Source organism: Carcharhinus amblyrhynchos, chromosome 2 (assembly GCF_965287045.1).
Source record: "Carcharhinus amblyrhynchos chromosome 2, sCarAmb.v2.hapA, whole genome shotgun sequence".
NCBI lineage: Eukaryota > Metazoa > Chordata > Chondrichthyes > Carcharhiniformes > Carcharhinidae > Carcharhinus > Carcharhinus amblyrhynchos.
Window position 1 is genome coordinate 7887731 of NC_137325.1, and position 21074 is coordinate 7908804.

General features: G+C 43.5%; 2 protein-coding genes across 3 annotated transcripts in view; both read right to left on the reverse strand.

The window, feature by feature from the left end:
* Positions 1-1076: 1076 nt before the first annotated feature.
* Positions 1077-8990, reverse strand: snrpd1 (small nuclear ribonucleoprotein D1 polypeptide). Its single transcript, XM_080215162.1, has 4 exons — positions 8882-8990; positions 4882-4958; positions 2896-3087; positions 1077-1261 (listed from the first exon to the last, which is right to left on the reverse strand). Exons 1-4 carry the CDS (start codon positions 8893-8895, stop codon positions 1185-1187), a joined length of 360 nt encoding a protein of 119 aa, XP_080071288.1. The 5' UTR covers positions 8896-8990; the 3' UTR covers positions 1077-1184.
* A 1480-nt stretch (positions 8991-10470) lies between these two features.
* Positions 10471-21074, reverse strand: part of sacm1lb (SAC1 like phosphatidylinositide phosphatase b) — a 55589-nt gene continuing 44985 nt past the window's right edge. For both annotated transcript variants that reach the window (XM_080201819.1, XM_080201811.1), the window contains 8 exons: positions 20341-20439; positions 20059-20197; positions 18636-18705; positions 18017-18089; positions 16050-16143; positions 14956-15048; positions 14358-14415; positions 10471-11961 (listed from right to left, as the gene is read on the reverse strand). In XM_080201819.1, coding sequence (XP_080057945.1) covers positions 11825-11961; positions 14358-14415; positions 14956-15048; positions 16050-16143; positions 18017-18089; positions 18636-18705; positions 20059-20197; positions 20341-20439 — 763 coding nt within the window. In that variant the 3' untranslated portion in view covers positions 10471-11824. The remainder of the gene's footprint in view (positions 11962-14357; positions 14416-14955; positions 15049-16049; positions 16144-18016; positions 18090-18635; positions 18706-20058; positions 20198-20340; positions 20440-21074) is intronic.

Genomic DNA, 21074 nt, shown 5'->3' on the forward strand with positions numbered 1-21074 from the left:
GAAACCCAGTCCCTGGTGCTGTGAGGCAGCAGTGGTAAGCGCAGCACCACCATGCCAACTTCACTAGTCTTTGATCTTGCCAGCAGAGGTGGATTCTTGAAATTGCTGTGGGAAATCGGCCCATAGCCTGGACCTGGGTGTCATTTCTTCCCTCCACAAGAATGCACGTCAGACAAAATCAGCAGGGTGGAGCCGTGCTACAGGCTGGCACCAACTCTGGCATGTTTCTTCATTGCTACAGCTTATAGATTTGGCTCTGCAAGGAGTTTGGACCGACAGTGTCAGGTACACCAAAGTTATGCTCCAGGACATAAACACACCACCCTCCATCAACTCTAACCACCCCCACAGCAAGGCTGGCAAACAGCTTCACGTACCTTAGGTCAAGAATGACCAGCAACCTGTCCCCTGACGTCAAAACCAGCATCAAGTTTGCCACGGTCACAACCATCCTGCCAAAGTCAAGCGTGGACCAACAGGAAGCTAATCGAAAACTCCGTGCAGCAGCTTGTGTTCACATTGCACACAAACTAAAGACGCTGGCAAATCTCAGCAGGTCCGACAACATTTGTGGGGAGTGAATAGAACCAACATTTTGAGTCTGAGTGACCCTCATCAAAGCTCACAGAGCTGTGTTCACACCCCCCTATTTACAGCAGCGGGTCTTGGGGACAACTAATGCAAGCCAAACGGCCCAAGAGCTTCCACTTTCATTGCTTTAGATAAATTTTGGGCATTTTCAGTTAAGACCGAAATAGATTTTTAGAGTCTCAAGAAAATTGGGGAAATGGTGTCAAAGCCAAAGCTCAGTCACGATCACGTTGAAAGGTGGAGCAGATTCCACTGGCCATGTGATCTCTACATGTTCCCAATTCTTATGTTCTTCTGCAATAAATGTGTCACTTCAATCAATTCCTGACCAATTTAAATTAGTTCCATTTAATTTTGCTGCCAAATAACAGGACCACCTGAGATATTAAGACCTTAAAATATAAAGATTAGGCTAAAAAGTGGCTTTTTATCTTTTGCTGAATTTTAATGGTGCCATCAGTAGAACATAACAGTGGGGAAACAAATTGATGTGAATTAAGTTTATTAAAAACAAAAATAATGCAAAAATTCTTGAGTAAACAAAACTTGTACAAACATCAACGGCAAATGTCTCCACAAAACAGAACAGAACATTATCGCCTTGGTCCTCCCCGTCCTCTCCCGCGTCCTCTTCCCCGGCCTCGACCTCTCCCCCTGCCTCGGCCAGCAACTGTCAGATAAAACGGGAAGAAGTTGTTAGTTAAAATGAACCAAGACCTGCAGCAATATGATAGGAGCACAGTGTCATTTTGAAATGGTAAGGAGTCAGTGCACTGGAGTTAATACCTCACCAGCATCTTCACAAATTCTCACTTCAAGGCCATATGAATTTTAGTAGCTATTTTTCTCTAAAATATTCAGATTTTATTTCAATAAGTTTTCTTTTGTACATTTACACATTGGTGGCAATTTGACTACATAATGAACAGACAAGGAGAATTTAAAGACTAAGCATAGAGACCGGGGTGAACCATTTCACCCCTCATCATTTTGGAAATCCAGATCCTAGCCATTTAGAGTGTAGATTAAATACAATAAAAAATTCAAACATGTCATAAGCCACTGCTGTTCGAACCGTTAGCCAGTGTGGCCCCATTGCGATGGCTCAGACTCAGCATGACCAGAGTGAATAAGGAGAGCTGCTCAGTGGATGAGGTTGGGGATTAGAGGCTTCAGTTGTTCAGCAGGGGTTCTTGTTGGTGAGAAGACCAGGCTAGGTTGGGCTAATGCTTGATGCTTCAGTTTGCTATGGATGGGGCAGGGAGGTGAGGATTTGAGTGCTGGGTTGTTGATGAAAAGTCAGGCTCTATCCAAAAGATAAACCAGACTTCTACCTATTAACGGGCTTATCTTTGCAGCAGCAATCGGATCTCAGGGAGCAGTCTGTTAATCTGAAGGTAGTAAAGATGGGTTGTCTCACATCCTTTAAAAAGTACCTGGCTGAGCACTTGGCATGTCACAACATTCAAGGCAACGGTCCAAATGCTGGTTAACGAAATTTGCTACGAGGCCAGGAGTTTCTCGTCTATTGGCACGGACTCAATGAGCCGAAAGGCATCTTCTGTACTGTTAAGATTCTAAAGCTGAGGAATTAAAGGGGCCCCTGGGTGTGAGAAATCAGCTAGCTCTATAGAGCCATACGATAGAGGAGCAGTAGGCTATTTAGCCCATCAAGTTTGCTTGATGATCACGATTGATGTGATAATCCTCAAATCCACTTTCCCATCTTATCCCCATAATCCTTGATTCCCCTACGATTAAGAACATGTCTATCTCAGCCTTGAGATACTTAACCAAAATATCATCTGCCAATATGAAGCTCTGCTTTGAACCCAACCCATGTTGAGTTTAAAGCTACGCCTCAGGTTGGGTTTACAGCAGAGCTTCCTATTGGAAGATGAGATTTTGGTTAAGTATGTTCAAGGCTGAGATAGACATATTCTTAATCAGTAAGGGAATCAAGGATTATGGGGAACATACTTAACCAAAACCTCATCTGTGGATAGGAAGCTCTGCTTTAAAGGTTACCTGAGTCCATTCCTTAATACTCCAATATTATTCCCCGCCAGACAACAGAATGTGCCTTGAAACCGTTTGTGAGGTGGGATTAAAGCTAGCACAAGCTGACTCCAAACCCAGAAGCAAAAATGCCCATTAAACTTGAGTCAGACTAAAACCCAGCTGCTGACAAAAGAAATCTGTCACTCAAACGTGGTCAGCCGGTGTTCAAAATGAGGTGTGGTTTGAAGGATGATTTAATATTCATAGCCAAACACCCCAATGAATTCCCAGCAAACACCATACCTGCTTCTCTCTTTTTTGATTTGACTTTGGGCTCAACATCAACAAGCAGTGTGTCCAAGGGCAAGCTGTCTGGGAGAACAAAGTAGCGGATGTTGTTTCCTCGGATACTCAGTGTTTCCAACTGCACAGGTTCCCTGTTCTTTAATGTCATCTTCACAGCTTTCAGATGAGTATTCATACTGACATCCACACCTGGAGATTGTTTTTAAGAGCAAATTGATTAATAGTAACAATGAAGCTGATATTAATAAATTTAGTGAATACAGAGTATAGATAATGGAAAACTGACACAACCTATTAAAGATGAAGGGATCATAGAATCGATTAGTCAGTTTGAGATTGATACAGTGCCTGAATTAAAGTTTATTTATTTATTGGTCACAAGTAGGCTTACATTCACACTGAAATGAAGTTACTGTGGAAATCCGCTAATCGCCACACCAGCGTCTGTTCAGGTACAAAGAACAAAGAATAAAGAACAAAAACAGCCCAGGAAACAGGCCCTTCGGCCCAACGAGCCCACGCCGCCATTTTAATATTACCAGTCCCCCCCTCCAACCATGACCCTTATCTATTGTTTTTATGGCAATCCACATTGAGGGAAACTAATTTAGGGACAATTTATTACTTCCAATTAGCCTAATAGCACATCTTTGGGAGGAAACCAGAGCACCCAGAGAAAACCCACATAAGCACAGGGAGAATGCGCAAACTCCCACAGTCACCGGCCCAAATCCATGTGTCTGCACAGCAAACAGTGACAGTCACTGAGCTGTCGTGTTGCCCAGCATCTGGTCCAGTTTAAGCACACACTAACGACATGAAGCACTAGGCCAATCTCGAAACATTCAAGAGCAGCCCAAGTATGACCCATCGCTGAGGGAGAATTTGGCATGGCCAATGCACCTAACCAGCATGTCTTTTGGACTGTGGGAGGAAACCACAGCACCCAGAGGAAACCCATGCAGACACGGGAGAACGTGCAAACTCCACACAGACAGAGACCCAAGCAAGGCATCGACCCTGGGTCCCTAGTGCTGTGAGGCAGCAGTGCTAACCACTGTGCCCCCACAGTTAGACAACTGAGACAGTTTAATAATAAGAGCCTCCAATTCTGAGTAAACTATTCACAATTTGGTTAATGACAGGAGAGATTCCAAAGCCAATTAATTTGTAGAATAATTCTTATTCCGAAAGCTGATGGCTGAAAAATACTTTGTGCCAAGCTGTTTCAAACTGAAAGGCCAGTCACCATTTCTTGTCTTTAGACTGTCTGCCTGCTGTTGAATGAAACGTCCCTGTAGGAGCCCTAACTCAGGATGGGTTTCATCTCCCTTCTAGTATTGGTGCCCTGCATTTACAGAGTTAAATGTTCCCCACAACTGCACCGGGAAATAAATCACAGAAACCTTACAGTGCAGAAGGAGGCCATTTGGCCCATCGAGTCTGCACCAACAACAATCCCACCCAGCCCTTATCCCATACCCCACATATTTACCCCACTAATCCCTCTAACCTACCCATCCTGGGAACTAAGGGGCAACTTAGCATGGCCAATTCACCTAACTCGCACACCTTGGTGGGAGGAAACCAGAGGTTTCCAAGATGGCACTGCAGCTGTGTCCAGCATACCCTCTAATTCTATCTTTTACTCTCATTTTATGCTTCCCTACATTCTGTACTCTCTCCTTTCCTTCTCTATGAACAATATGCTTTGTCTGTATAGCACGCAAGAAATACTTATTACTGTATGTTAATTCACGTGACAATAATAAATCAAATCAAAAATCACCTGGAGGAAACCCACACAGACATGGGAGAACATGTAGACTCCGCACAGACAGTGATCCAAGCCGGGAATTGACTCCGGGTCCCTGGCGCTATGAGGCAGCAGTGCTAACAACTCTGCCACTGTGCTGCCCGCTTAATGGGTCACTCCTGGTTCCCACATAAACCACCAACAACTGTTGTGACATTTCTCCTTACCTGTGATAGTTCCGTGTACCTGAGTTCCATTCTTCAGCTCAATGGTCACAGTCTCATGACTCAGCTTCATCAGGAATCTGTAGAAAGGACACCCCCGTTAAAGCACGCAACACCCCCGTTAAAACATTCAAGAGTCAATCAACTTATGGCTGTGTTTATGTGAAAGATATATAAATTAATTCTAGACTAGTACATCACTCCACTCTATCAACTCATTAACTTGATCTTTCTCTACACCCTAGTTATGATTGTAACACTACATTCTGCATTCTCTCCTTTCCTTCTCTATGAATAGTATGCTTTGTCTGTAGAGCACACAAGAAACAATACTTTTCACTGTATGTTAATACATGTGACAATAATAAATCAAATCAAATCTGGCTGACATCTAGTGCCTATGAAATGGTGGCAAATCTACATTGAGGTAAGTTATAGCAAGTTAGAATGGACTCTTCAGTGTTGAGTTAACATTAATATTCCCCACATCACCAACAGTTCCATTCCCAGTGGAACAGGGAGAGTGCAATCATGCATGGCCAGTTCTACTGAAAATTCATTAGCCTGAAACACTAACTCTGTTTCTCTGTGCACAGATACTGCTCAAATGTCACCGCTTTCTCAAAAACGTCAAGTCATTCTCTCCAAGGATCCCATTTTCTTTTCACCAGAACACTGTCTTCCCCAAATGTAGTTTTCAACACGTACCAACTGGCGCAAGAACAGCTTCTTCCCTGCCACCATTTTGAATGGAACTGCCTCACACAACGTTGATCTCTCTCTACACCCTAGCTGTGACTGTAACACTACATTCTGCACCCTCTCCTTTCCTTCTCCCCTATGTACTCTATGAATGGTACACTTTGTTTGTATAGCGCACAAGAAACAATACTTTTCACTGTATCCCAATACATGCAACAATATTAAATCAAATCAAAATTCATTTAGTCTACAGGGAGACCGTGACACTAATTTTCACCCTCTGGTTCACAAGACCAAATCCACTGCAAATTCATGGACACTTTATCTCTGCCTATGTTTGTTGATGTGACTGAGCAATTTTCCCTCCATTCATGGCCATTGTAAACAAGGAAAAACGCAACAAGCTGAAAAAAATAAAAGCTGCCTTTTCCACATTCAAACTGAAACAAAAGTTCCTTTTCTCGTCTTGAACCCATTCAAATTTGCTCCGTCAAATGAATAAAAGGCAGCTACAACAATAAAAACAAGCAAATGACTCTCTCATGCACAGCAGTGCACTGGTTATGGTACTAAACTTGCAACCTAGAGGTTGAGAATTCAAATGCCACCACAGTAAATTTAGAATTGAATCCAGTAAATCTGAAATAATAAAGAGAAAATGCTGGAACAACTCAGCCGGTCTAGCAGCATCTGTGGAGACAGAAATTGAGTAAACATCCAACAAGACCCTGCTTTGGAACACAGTGATTCTGGTTATATGTGAACTAGTGTCTGTGTCATGAGTGAGGGAGGTAGCCCTTCTTCTTCCTACTGATGGTAACTTTTGAAAAATATATCACAGAATTCCTACAGTGCAGAAGGAGGCCATTCAGCCCTTGAGTCTGCATCTAACCCTGACCATTTACCCCACTAACTGCTGACACTAAAGGGGAATTTAGCACGGCCAATCAACCTAACCCAACACATCTCTGGAGGGTGGTTGGGCACCCAGAGGAAACCCACGCAGACACAGAGAGAACGTGCAGACTCCGCACAGTCACCCAAGGCTGGAATTGAACCTGGGTCCCTGGCGATGTGAGGCAGCTACACTAACCACTATGCCACCATACATCACATTATTTGTGTTTCTACTGGTAGCACACATCAACCACAATTACTCGATGTTGCTGCATTCCACAAGGGATGGGACAAATTAGAGAACATTGCACCAACTGAGCCTGAAGATTTAACACAGTGCAGAAACGTAAACTATGTCAATCCATCATCGCTGTTCCAAAGCTTTGCATCATAGGTTTAGCAATAATTACTGAACCAAGGCAGACATAGCAATGCAACAAATCTATTAATGTGCTGCTTCATAAAATGACAGTTTTCTCTACCTCATAGGGTAGTGGAAGTTGCATTGTAAATATATTTCAGAGTGGGATGGATGGATTTCTGGTTTTGGGATGGAAGAACATGGGGAGCGGGCAGTAGTAGAAACCCGAGAACAGCCACAATTGTATTGAATGGCAGAGTAGTCTTGTTAGGCCGAATGGACTACTCCTATTTCTTGTGCTCTCATGGCAGTGCCCAAGGCCTTCTAAAGCACTCTGCAATACGTCAAATCTCACAGCTAGATGAGGCTGCAACACATCATCATTCACTCTGCCTTCACAGTGGTCCAATAGCTATCTTGATCCTACGAATCTAACTGCTTCTCTTACCCCAGTATGCAAACTTAGTCGCACCACATTTATCAATATCAGGCAGGCCCTGTTCATTATCCCTTGACGACATCACACATTTACACCTGGCTTTAACACAGCTTAAATTTTCTTAAGCCACTTTGAAGGGAAAGTGGACAGGAAACAGGACAGAGCAACCAAAGGATTGTTCAAAGAGTGCTTCAAAGGTCAAGAGATGGAGTGCCTTAGATAAGGCAAGACAGCTGAATGCTTCTTCACCAATGCTGGAGCAGGGATGAAGATAGAGCAATGTGGGGATAGTGAAAACTGCAGTGAAGGAGTTTGTAAAGAAACGAGTGGAATATTGAATCAGTTTTTGAAAGTGAATTGTTGAATAATAGATACAGTGCTGGAGATGAGGATACAGGATAGGTGTGATGAATTCAACCTGGTTCAGATAAATAGAATACAGCTAGCAGATTATTACAGCCATTGATAAAAGGTAGGGATGATGTTCAGCATCAGAAAGCAGGGACAGTCAACATTACAGAGGTGGTTTGGTGAGACTGGATTGGTGGGTCTAAAACTCAGCTGAGGGCCAAACAGAACAGCAAGGTTACTGACGGTCTGAGACTGAGGAGGGTGGGATTAGAATCTGTAGACAAAACAAAAGAGCCCAGAAGGTGGATGGGAAAGGCTTCACACTCATGTTACAACTCATTGAAAAGCAAATATTGACTGGACTGAACAGGCCACAACGGGGAGAATGTGCAGTGGTAGAGGTTGGGCACCCCTTTATTTATTGCTCAGCCTATTGTCCAGCTGTAGGCATGGCTGCAAAGAGAGATGGCGAGGAGCTGCGTACTGTGTTGCTGACCATTCCACCCACCCCCCCCCGCCAACCCAGCTATGGGTATGGTAGTTGGCATGGAGCTGGGCAGTCTCTTGCTGACCACTTGAGATGGTGAGCATCCCTTGCTGACTGCCCAACTATGGGTATAGTTGTGGGGTGGGGTGGGGATGGAGCTGGGCTGCTCCTTACTGACCACCCAGTGATGGTGGCAGGAGGGATGGTGAGGAGCTATGTATGGTGGCAGCAGCAGGGCACAAAGTTGGGCAGTTACTTGTTGACCACTCGTCCATGGCTGTAGAGGGATCAGTGACTGTGTGTGTAGGTACCAGGAGGAAGGAGCAGAGTGAGTGATGCACCCTGCAGTTGAACAGCAAGGCTGCGAGTTGGTGGGATTGGGGAGTTGAAAGGCAGACAGGGGCAGTGTGTGTTTGTATTGAAAGCCTTTGGAAATGCTGTAGACACAAAGGGAGGGAGAGAGCCCGGCCCTGCTCCGTCCACTAGCAGCTGTGCAGAATCAATCAGACCAGGAGCAGCCCCTGGCCCTACGCCTGGATTGGGAACCTCCAGTCCGGGCTGCAGCGCTCCCTAGGCCCAGGCCTCTGAGCACCGGCTTCTCCCCGCGCCGGCGGCCCGGCTCCCCAAGACTTCCGCCGGCTGCAGCTGCTGCCTGAGGCCCCAGGCCTAGACTCCGGCCGCGGCTTCCCCCCCTTCCTCATATCCCCCCAATCGGTGAGTGTACACCCAGGGCCGCCCTTCCCCAGCCTCCGATGCCGCCGCTTACCGGACCAGCTTCATGATGGCGGCGGATTGTCCCCGGGAAGCCGCGGAATTGAGACGGCCTTAGCCCGCCCAGCAATGAGCATGCGCGAGTGCCGGCAGCCCGCCCAGCACCGAGCACGCGTGGAGTGCCGGCCTCAGCGTGCCTAGCACTGAGCACGTGCGGAGTGCCGGCTGCCCGCTCAGCACTGAGCATGTATGGAGTGCCGGCCGCAACGTGCCTAGCAGGGCATGCGTGGGGTGCCGGCCTCAGCAATGAGCATGCGCAGGATGCCGTCCTCAGTATTCCCAACACTGAGCGTGCGCAAGGCACCGGCATCAAGTCCCGCCCAACATTGGGCATGAATGGGATGCCGGCGGCCGGCCGTTTCTGAATAGAGCATGCGCAAAGTGAGTTATTCATACAATCCCGACAGTACAGGAGGCTGCCATTTGGCCCATCAAGTCTGCACCGATTACAATCCCACCGAGGCCCATTCCCACCCCACCATACTAATGCCCCTGATGCCAACGGACATGTCCCATTAATGTAACACACATCTTTGGACTGTCATATGTATTAGCATACAGTGAAAAGTATTGTTTCTTGCGCACTATACAGACAAAGCATACTGTTCACAAAGAAGGAAAGGAGAGGGTGCAAAATGTAGTGTTACAGCCATAGCTACAGTGTAGAGAAAGATCAACTTAATGTGAGGTAGTCTATTCAAAAGTCTGACAGCGGCAGGGAAGTAGCTGTTCTTGAGTCGGTTAGCATGTGACCTCAGACTTTTGTGTCTTTTTCCCAACGGAAGAGTTTATTTATTAGTCACAAGTAAGGCTTATATTAACACTGCAATGAAGTTACTGTGAAATCCTGTGAAGGTGGAAGAGGGAATGTCTGTGGTGCATGTGGCTATTTTCACTTAGTAAAATTCAAAATTATTTATTTGCTGAGAATTCTCCTATCATGATGTTGTGAACCTTTTATCTGGTCAAAAATATTTGCAGTGTCTTACAGTAACAATTATTATAACTTCTATTTATTTGTTTATTATAATGAATTCTTATTTAAAAAAAATTAGAAAGAATGGTGAATGATCAGGTTTTTGGCTCATCTGGAACATTTTAAGTTGGTGGATAAGGTGCCAATAAAGCAGGCTGTCTTCTCTTGTACAGTGTCATGACTCTTTAATGTTGTTTGATCAGCAAAATAATTGGAGAGTATTCCTGACTTGTGCCTTGTAAATTGTGGAAAGCATCGGTGACGCACGAACAGAAAATGCTGGAAAATCTCAGCACATCTGACAGCATCTGTGGAGAGAAACATTGAGTCTTGATGACCCATTGTTAGAGCTCATCCAGTCTCAAAACATTGGCTCTATTCTCTCTTCACAGATGCTGTCAGACCTGCTGAGCTTTTCCAGGATTATTCTGTTTGCATTTCAGATTCTAGTATCCGCAGTATTTTGTGCTCATCGAACGCATTGGTGAATTGGAAGGTGTGTCAATCGCTACAGAATTACCCAGCCTCTGACCTGTTCTTGTGGCTGAGTTCAAAGCTGTATCAATGATTGTATTATCAACAAACTGAAAGAAAAGTCAATGAAAATCTTAATTCCTACTTCAATTTATTTGTTACTCCAAAAAGGGGACGCAAAACATAATACATAGCAGGACAATGGAATGGAAATAGTTCAAAAACTGATGAGAGATTCACTTGTATAAATAGAAGTTGCTCCCAACACAGTCCTGGATGTCAATATCTGACCTAATCGCTTACGACACATTGCACAGTTCCAATTCTGAAGAACAATTCATGCTCGCAATTTGCAAAATACACAGATTGAATCACCTTCTACCTCAATGATTGCATTACAGTTGAAAGGCGTTTTGCAAATTTGCCACTCTGCTACAGTTTCAACCCTGTTTTATACATCGCCACCGAAGGTGACTGGATGAAATGGTTGATGGCATCCACAGCAATTTACTGGATGATTTTAAAGACACATTTAAATATGTTAAAAGAAAAGATAAATGAACTGATAAGCTAGGCACCGTATGGGGGAATTATAAGGTGAATCTGAGTGCATTATTTTGCTAATAGCGACAAATTCATAAACTTTCATTGAGTATTTCAACAGTTTTGTTAACATTTAAATACCATCATAATACTTGAATTAGAAGAGAGACTCAAACAAATGTAAAAAAAAGAGCAGATTTCAACTATGATATATTTATACTAAAATGAAAAGAGAATAATGCACAACTTGGAAAAACAAGATATACAGTTGATTGGAAACATAATACAAATTCCATATTTGTCTAAAACTCACTGTACAGTTTTGCAGGTAAATTACAGCCCCTACCTAAAAGTTCCATCCTCTGCATAAAGGACGAGAGAGAGCAGCATTAGCTTTAAACACTGGACTGAAAGAACCGAGATCATGCAACACGTCGATGTCCAAACTGTTACACAGAACTTTGAATTCAACAAGCTTGTAGTGTGGAAGCAATGACTCATTTCCGCAAAGATGGTACACCGCTGTGTCGCTCTCTCATGATACATGTGACACAAATAAGCTGACTGGAAGAAGAAAAGAATTAAGCCCTGCTGGATTTGAACCGCTACCCTGTATGAAACACCCGAGTTTGTTTTTTTTTATACACTTTTTTTTGGATATCAAATAGGAAGATCGCACGAGGAGGAATTTTTTTTTGTTCCTTTACATTTCACCACTGTGGTTCTTAAAATCGTTCAGGATGACGAAGGAAGAGAAAGTTTATCTTGGCTAAGGCTGAATGACCCAACTCTGGCTGCAGAACGCACCCGTTAGTTCCACCATTAGAAATCGACTGTAAAGAGGAAAAAAAACACCCAGCGCCTGGGGTTGTGGAAAGCAGGTCAGAAGATCCTCCACATTTGCACAGAATCTTGGCGGCCAAGCTGCTTTCCACAGGTACAAATTCAGTCCATCTTTTCTTTCTGAACCAGCTTTGGTGCATCGACAAACTCCTTGCCGTTGAAGAGAATGACTGCAGCAGTTCCGAAGCTCGCACTCCCCCAGAACAGCACGTAAGCCAAGGTCTCCGTCCAGGTGTCACCTAATGCCATGTCCAAAGAAAAAAAATTCAAGTGTGAAGAACAGTCACAATTGAAACAGCGACAGCAGATTTTAACCATGAGAACCAGCAGCTGTAATTACTGAAAATTCTAATAGCAAATTTTCAATTTTAGAGCCTGGGTCTGATTAACTAAGTCTCCAACAATGAATGCTTTAACTAACATTGAACTTGAGAAAACCTAGAAATAATGTCATTACACAGCAACAGGGTGCCACACAAAGCTTTCTCCTCCTGCTGAGACTACCGACCATCTCGTCACAGCACTGCTGCCTCACAGTACCAGGGACTTGGGTTCAACTCCAGTCAGTGTGAAATAGATTGATGCTAATAGCACGGGGTTCGATCATCATTCTGGCTGGGGTAGGTCCGGGACCTGCCTCTTTACCCTAGCTGGAGGTGGTGACAGTGCTTTGAGTTGGATGTGTCTTTGGACACAGAATTCAAGAAGAAGATAAATTCTCAGTTCTGGCATCCTTTCGGGCACGTTCACCAATGTCCCCTAATAACCTTGACAGTGTGGCGAACAAGCTTGACATCAGTATTCTTGTGATTGTCCTGGTAAGTGCAAGATGAAAAGTTTTGATAAAACGTCATCCTGTACTCCCAAACATAGGCACATAATATCAATCCAGTCCACCCATCAACTGCTATTTATTTTCCTTACCCTCCTCCTTTTCTCTATTACAATTAATTATTTTGGGATATCATTGTTTTTGTTTATATTATTTCCCATTCTTCTTTTTAAATTTCAGTCACTTGGGAGCAGGAGATTTACCTGTCTCCTCCCCCAGCCTCCTCCTGCTCCATCACCACACAAGATCCAACAGAAAATCACCCATTTTGAAAGTGGGATGGTCCCATTCAGAGTCAATCCTGTCTAAACAAACATGGTTTTTAATGGTTCTATCTTTAATCAGATAAATCACTGTGGTTTTGCCTCAGTCAGGGTGAATTCATAGAAACCCTACAATGCAGGAGGAGGCCATTCAATCTAAAGAGTCTGCACCGACAACAATCCCACCCAGATCCTTTCCCCACAACTCCACATATTTACCCCACTAATTCCTCTAACCTACGCATCCCGGGACACTAAGGGGCAATTTAGCACGGCTAATCAACCTAACCTGCACATTTTGGACTGTGGGAGGAAACCAGAGCACCCAGAGGAAATCCACGCAGACACGGGGAGAATGTGCAAACTCCACACAGATAGTCACCCAAGCCGGGAATCAATTGACAAACATATTCCTCGGATTCACCCACTGAGTACAAAAGTTCTTGAACAGATTCAGGGATCTGACAGCAGCAATGCAAGGGGAAAATGAAAGCTCTGAATTTTAAACTCTTTACACCTAAATTGTTTAATTGGATTAATTTAATCATCTCATTCCATGGATGTCGCGGCAGGAGTTCCTCAGGGCTGTGTGCGAGGTCCAGCCATTTTCAACTACTTCATCCATGACCTTTCCTCTATCAAGTAGGAATGTTTGCTGATGATTGCAGTGTTCAGCGCCATTCGCAACTCTTCAGATAACAATGCAGCCTGTGCCGCGCAAAATTCAGGCCAGACTGATATGTGGCTTGGATGTTGCTTGCCACTTAAGTGCCAGGCAAGGATTACCTCGAACAGGCGAGAATCTAACAGACTTCCATTTGATATTCATTAGGATTAATATGTTGAATGTCCCATCTTCCACATCCTGGAGGTTACCATTAACCAGAAACTGAGGTGGACCAACCACATAAGTATTGTGTTTACAGTTAGATGGTGCAAATTCTAAGGCCTTCTGACTTCCCAAAGCATGTCTACCATCTTCAAGGGACAGGTCAGGAATGTGATGGAATACTTGCCACTTGCCTGGGTGAGTGCAGCTCCAACAATGCTCAAGAAGCTCAATGCCATCCAGGACAAAGCAGCCCACTGGTGCCCCAGCCACCACCTTAAACATTCACTCCTTCCACCATTTGTATAGCATGACAGCAGTGTGTACCATCTACAAGATGCAATGCACTAACTCTTCAAGGCTGTTTCAACAGCACCTTCCAAACTGCAACCTCCAAGGACAAGGGCAGCTAGCACATGGGAACACCAGCATCCTGACCCAGAACTGCTCCACCATCTCTTTACTGTCGCTGGGTCAAAATCCTGGCAATCCCTACTTATCGGCACGGTATGTGCACCTACACCACATGGACAGCAGTGGTTCGAAGCGGACAGCTCGCCATCTTCTCAGGGAAAATGCGATTGACAAAAATGCTGGTCTTTCCAGCAATTCCCCCATTCCGTGAATGAAAAAGTAAGTTAAATCCAAAAATGCAGGAAAATAGTAACATTTGCATTGGATATTACTCTTGATTTCAACATTTTTACTCACCTGCCATCAGTAAGCAGATGATACACATCGAGAAAGCCACGACCATGATAATAGGCAGCTGTGAAAGGAGAAGAATAACATTTACCAGAGTCCGTTGCGTTCCTGCCTACGTTGGTTCAAATACCAATACTAAATATACTATATTGCTTTATCAACATCTCCACTTTCTATGCCAAGTAATCCCAGCACGACTGCTTCTTCACATTGACATTGAAGCAACACTGCCTGAATGCGAGATTATTGAAACTACACAAAATCTGTATCAAAATTGGAACAGAATTTCCTGTGTTAATGCCTCTTCACCCCCAACCTTTGTTTCTGATCACCGTATTTCTTGTACCATGATGTCAGGGCTGGCTCTACTTGTAATTAACTGATCATGAGCAGTTTGAGACACTCCAGTAGCTGTCAAATTCTTTCCACGGCAATTAAATACCACGATAACTGTGCTAAAACCCACAGGTGAAGCAAACATGTCACAGAGGCAACATCCATTTTATTTTGCCAATGTAATAATGATGCACAGACTTGAATTGTAACCGGGGTGCTGCTCAATTGTAAATGGTTTATCAAAATGAATGATCATCTTCAAACTCACGGCTAGGAATCGCCACTCTTTCTGGTCGTGCAAAAAGGCTAAAGAGTCAGCCTCATCCACAACGTAGTTTCCAAGGAATAGGTCTATGGAATCCTGCAACAATAACAACATACAGAATGCGTTACTAGTTCAGACAGTCCCTAGACCATAAAGAATTTGAATCTTGCCGGAAAGAGAGATGTGTTGCTGAAGCTTTTCATCTTGCACTCTTCAGGACAAATGCAAGAACGCCAAATTTCAAACAATTGCAAGGACTTAGACATGTGATTGTTTGAAAGTTGAGGCTGGGCGGGGAGGGGATGCGGAAGAGAGAAAGGTGGGGCAGGGAATGTTGAGAGAGGGAGGATTCCCTGTCAGGACTTTCTTTCCGATACGTTATCTACAAGGGTAATGAAGGGGCTAGAGAAGATTGAAGATGTGGGATCTGTCTTTGAACAGAATTAACTCCGTAGAGCATTAGGAATGCTCAAAAAGAAAGCAAATGTCAGTTCTGAGTAATCTGGGTGACACAGTAGCTAGCTAGCACCAGGGACCTGGGTTCAATTCTGGCCTCGGCTCACTGTCTGTGTGGCGTTTCCATGTTCTCCCCATATGCTACGGTTTCTTCCCACATTCCAAAGATGTGTGGGTTAGTGGATTGGCCATGGCAAATTTGTCCCTTAGTGTCAGGGGGATTGGCAGGGTAATTACATAGATTGTGGGACATGGCCTGGGTGGGATTGTGGTTGGTGCAGGCTCAATGAGTCAAACAGCCTCCTTCTGTACTGTAGGGATTCTATGATTCTAAGCTCCTTAGTGACAGTTTGCAGAAATATACATGTCCCAAAGTGTGAATGGATGGAGGATTAATGACGGTAGTGTTAGGGGGCAAGCAATGATAGTTCCCAACTGCACGTGAAACAAAGGGGAATAACATGCAATGCAGAAACACTGCTCGTCAGCAAGGTACAGCTTTCTTAAGTCCTTCTCTTTGGACTTTACAAAACATTCCAAAATAATCAAAAAGGAATTAAGAAAGAACAACATGCTTAAAACAGCCAACACATGCTGTTGCTGGTAAAGATCCAGGGTGAAAGTGAAACAGAATGGTTTACCTGTCTAAATCCATCTGAAAAGTTATTTTTGTAGTATCTTAACATTGAGTTCCATCCATCCATTACAAGACCCCATTTGGTTCTCTTTCCAGTCCTAAGGAAAAGTGTATTAAACAAACAGTGAATACTTGTGCCAGAAATGGACAAGTTGGGCTTAAGGACCCGTTTCCATGCTGTAAACCTCCGACTCTAAACTCCAGATTAGGAGCTGGGCAAGAGTGATATTAAAAATAAAAGGCAAACTGCCAAGGATTTGGCAGAAGTGCACGGTTTAAGTCTGGAGAACAAGGTAACACAACATTTTCTAGTTACTTTCATTTTCAATGAACCTGGGCAGTATAACTGCCCCATGTCAACTTCAGGCACATCTTAAAATGTGGTATGACAGCTCTTGGTGTCTTCTGGAAAACCCATTCTAAACATTCCTGAACAGTATTTAACTTCCCCACTTAGTGAACTTATTTTCTGATTGCTAGCGCTCGTAACTTAGCCCAGAGTATTTGTATGCGATGAACTGCACTGTATTTAACATGAGTCATTGAATACAATGCAGCTGACTGGAGCACATGCTGTTTTTGTATCTCCACATAGGTGTTTAAAATATCCCTTCAGAAGATGCTACTCTGGAGCAAAGAACGTACAAGTTTCTCAGTGAGATACTATCACTGTTCACCTTCAGTCTCTGCTTTGTGAAATACTTTTAAACTCAGCTAGGATCGTGTAGGATCTTAACCCCCAAAAATGGTGTTATTCTATGACCCACAGATTGAAAACTCCTGCACCAAGAGATCAAATAACTTAGGTGAAACTTCTTTACTGTAAATGACAAGAACATGGAACATACTGCCATGTAAAGTGGCTGAAGCAAATACTGCCTCTGAATTTAAGAGGGAGTCCTGAAGCACCTGAGGAAGAAGGGAATAATAGTATATAGAGCAGAGGGACAAAACTCACACAGAGCTTAAACACCAGCACATACCAATTAGACTGAGAGCCTGTTTATTCTGGGCACTGCTGCCTCACAGCACCAGGGGCCCAGGTTCAATCCTGGCCTTGGGTCATTGTCTATGTGGAGTTTGCATGTTCTCCCCGTGTCTATGTGTTTTTCCTCCCACAGTCCAAAGATGTGCAGGTGAGGTGGATTGGCCATGCTGAGTTGCCCCTTTGTGTCCCAAGATGTATAGGTTAGATGGATTAGCCATGGTAAATGTGTGAGGTTATGAGGAGAGGGCAGGGGAAGATGGCCTGGGCAAAATACTCTGTCAGAGTTGGTGCAGACTCGATGGGCTGCTTCTGTATGGATTCTATGATTCTGATACAGATTCTATGTAATTCAGGATGCATTTCTTTCACAAATGCTTGAACTCCTTAATAAAAGCATACAGTTCTGGAGATTTTTATTTCAGATTTTCAGCTTCCACAGTATTTTGCTTTTGCTTGGGTTCCTTGTTTGGTTCAACTAGTAAAACATGTTGGCTGAGATTTATTTTCCTGTTACAAATAGATTTAATGCGCCATCTTAAACCTTTTATGATGGCCTAGGAACAAGAATTTTAATCCTACACTTCTAAAGACAAAAAAAATTATGGTTTAAGCAGAATAAATTGAGGTAAAGAAACATTTACATAGCCATTTCCTTAATCACTAAACATAAAATGGCTACAGTACAGGAGAGGCCATTCAGCCAGTTGTGCCCGTACCAGCTCACTGGAAAGAGTGACTCACCTAGACCCATGGCCCCTGCTTTTCCTCCCATAGCCTTGCAAGTTCTCTCTCCTCAGGTAATTATCCAACTACCTTTGGAAATCCATCAGTGTCACAAATCACACAACGGGATTCTTCTTCCTTTGCATCCCACAGCTCGAGGGCCTTTTCCCTGCTCCCTTCCCCGTGCAACATTAACCCGTTTGCCACAAAACATGCAAGGCATAAACTAACCACAGAGTTAATGCTCAGAGAATAATTACCTTGTAAAGTCCGTCTTTAAGGCCCCAGTTCCAGCATACTGTTTGGCACAAGCATTCGCATTATCCGCCCATGCTGTGAACAAATCACATTAATTGCTAAGCTGTAGTACTTCAGTCAAAGGTAACAACTTCAAAGTATTCAACAAAAGTAACAGTAGTTAGATTTTACTTTCATGGTAGATTTTTCTTCCCAACTTTTCTCTTGCCAATTTTCTCCTTTCTCAAAGACACAGACTCCACACTGATGTAAGGTTCCTTCAGCATCTTCTGCTAGTCTAAACAATCAATGCTTGCACAATCCCTGGCAGCAAGCGTGGGAGCATTGCAGTAGTCAAGCCATTCCCATTGAACTCTCACCCATCAGTCCCAAGCGCACATGCATGGAGCAGAGAGCGATGGACAGCAGTTAGAAGCATGAACTTTCCCACCCTTTCACATTGATGCTTTGAAACCAGTTGTACTGTTGCTACTGCTGGAATCAGCTCAGTGCAAATCAAACCTCCCCGGGGCATATGTTTCAGCTAGTCATTGGATAAACTCACTGGACTACTGAAGGAGTGCACTGCTCCAAAGCAAAATACTTCACCGAACGAGTTTTGATAACTGAATTGAAACTCACCATTTTTGTAAATCTTTTCAAACTCTGCTTGTTCTTCAATTCTTTGGCCAACATGAAGAATGCCCAGCCTCTATAACCAATAGAAAAACAAGTTTAATGTCATATATAACTGGTGGTGTGTGTGTGTGTGTGTGTGTGTATATAACATTTTACACTGGTTGTCTATACTGGGTGACACGGTGGCGCATGGTTAGCACTGCTGCCTCACAGCACCAGGGACCCGGGTTCAATTCCAGCCTCGCATCACTGTCTGTGTGGAATCTGCACGTTCTCCCTGTGTTTGTGTGGATTTCCTCCGGGTGCTCTGGTTTCCTTCCACGCTCCAAAGATGTGCGGGCTAGGCTGATTAGCCATGACAAATTAACCCTAGCTTTAGGGGGATTAGCAGAGTAAATATGAGGGGTTATGGGGATACAGCCTGGGTGGGACTGCAGTCGGTGCAAACTCAGTGGGCCAAAAGGCCACCTCCTGTACTGTCAGGATTCTATGATTTATAATACAATAGATAATTACAGTTCAATTTGCATCTATTATTTTTCTGCTTTTAAATGATGTGCTCACAATATCTTAAACTGCAAGTAACATAGCTTTTAACCATACGGATCATACATACATCTTCCAGTCTTCATGAGGGAGTCTGTTAGAGCCTCATCACAATTAATCTCCATTTTGCACAGAAATTAAATGGAAGAATGTCTCTGATCAACATGCTATAAATAGCTAGTGGTGTGCGCACAGGGACAGGACTGGTCTGGGCTGTGATGGCCACACAACTGGATTGGCTGCTGACAGTGAACCCCCACCCCCATATAAAAATGGGTCGTTTGGTCAGATGGTTAGGATCTCTGCTAGCAGGTTAAACATCCTATGGTTTAAATAACTTCCACACTGTGTAATTAATTGCCTGCCTTTGACACTTGGATGGGCAATGACTGTAGAATTTGAGGAACAAGGAAATACACACAGCTTGATCAGCATTCAAATACAATCTCTGCCCCATTCAAACAGCTGAGGGTGTGCCACAGCAGCACTTAGCATTATAAACCATAAAGTGTGGTTTAATATTGAAAGTTATGGATTTAAAACAGAATGGAAATACTCCTTGCTAACAACGATACCTCAAACACGATGGGTCACTATAATCATTCACCCTGAAACACATCACCTACTGAAATTCAGGGGAGACAGTGGCATAGTGGTGGTGTCACTGGATTTGTAATCTAGAGGCCCAGGTTAATGCTGTGAGGACTGGAGTTCAAATCCCACCATGGCAGCTGATAGAATTTAAATTCAGTGAATGGTTCTGGAATATAAAGTTAGTGTCTGTAATGGGGCTTAAGAAAATCCACTTGATTCACCAGAGTCCTTGGATAATGATCAAACATTAAATCTCCACTTCATAACCTAGTAAAATGTTCCTAACCTGAAGCTGTGACTGGAGAGAACGGCGTGCTAACAAACTTTGCACTACGTTTGTTCGGTCTAAACAGTCAATGCAATTGGTCCGGAAAGTTCCTTCCTGCTGTACCATCATTTTCCCTTCAGAATCCACCACGAAATAACTATTATTAAAACAGAAAACATCAGTGATTACCTTTTAAAATAAAATAGCAACAGAAAGTCACAATTTCTTTTGAATCTAAGTTTCATAACTTTCATAGCTTTTGGAAGTGAGCAGAATCTTCAAAGTACAAAAACTACTCACCCGTACTCATCTTGTTGGTCTGCTACACAATCCAAAAGGATTTGGAGTCGGTCCCATCTCATACGGCTACATTCCTTGTGGAAATCAAATGCACAGTATCTATACAATTGAGGGGACAATGATCAGTGATCTTTTAAAGAAATAATTTATACACATTACAACCATAATGGAGAACTCAGTATACAGTTTTGTGAAATTCTATCTACCTGAAGGCTGTCAATGTTTTGGCATAACCTTTGCAAAGTAAGTCGTCTCACAATATCAGGTTATAGTCCAATAGGTTTATTTGGTATCACACGCTTTCAAAGCACTGCTCCTTCATCAAGTGAGTAGAGAATTGGGCTCAATTCACACCCAAGCTGTAATTATCCCTCTCTCCGCTTGTAATGTCTGTACCTGTAAAGATTTGATTACCTGTAAAGACTTGCATTCCAACCATTGTCTTGCAGTTGGTTCTTTGTCTATATATGCCCTGTTTTGAACACAACTCTCCACTTGCCTGATGAAGGAGCAGCGCTCCAAAAGCTCGCAATATCAAATAAACCTGTTGGCCTTTAACTGATGTTGAGAGACTTCTTACTGTGCCCACCCCAGTCCAACATCTCCACATCTTAGCAAAATAATAATAGATTTCCAGTAATTAGACCAGAGTGAAACAGACTGAGTGGAAAGCTCCCCACTGAGAATTTCATCGCGGATAGGACATGGAATGCCCCATCATAAGAAGCAGAACA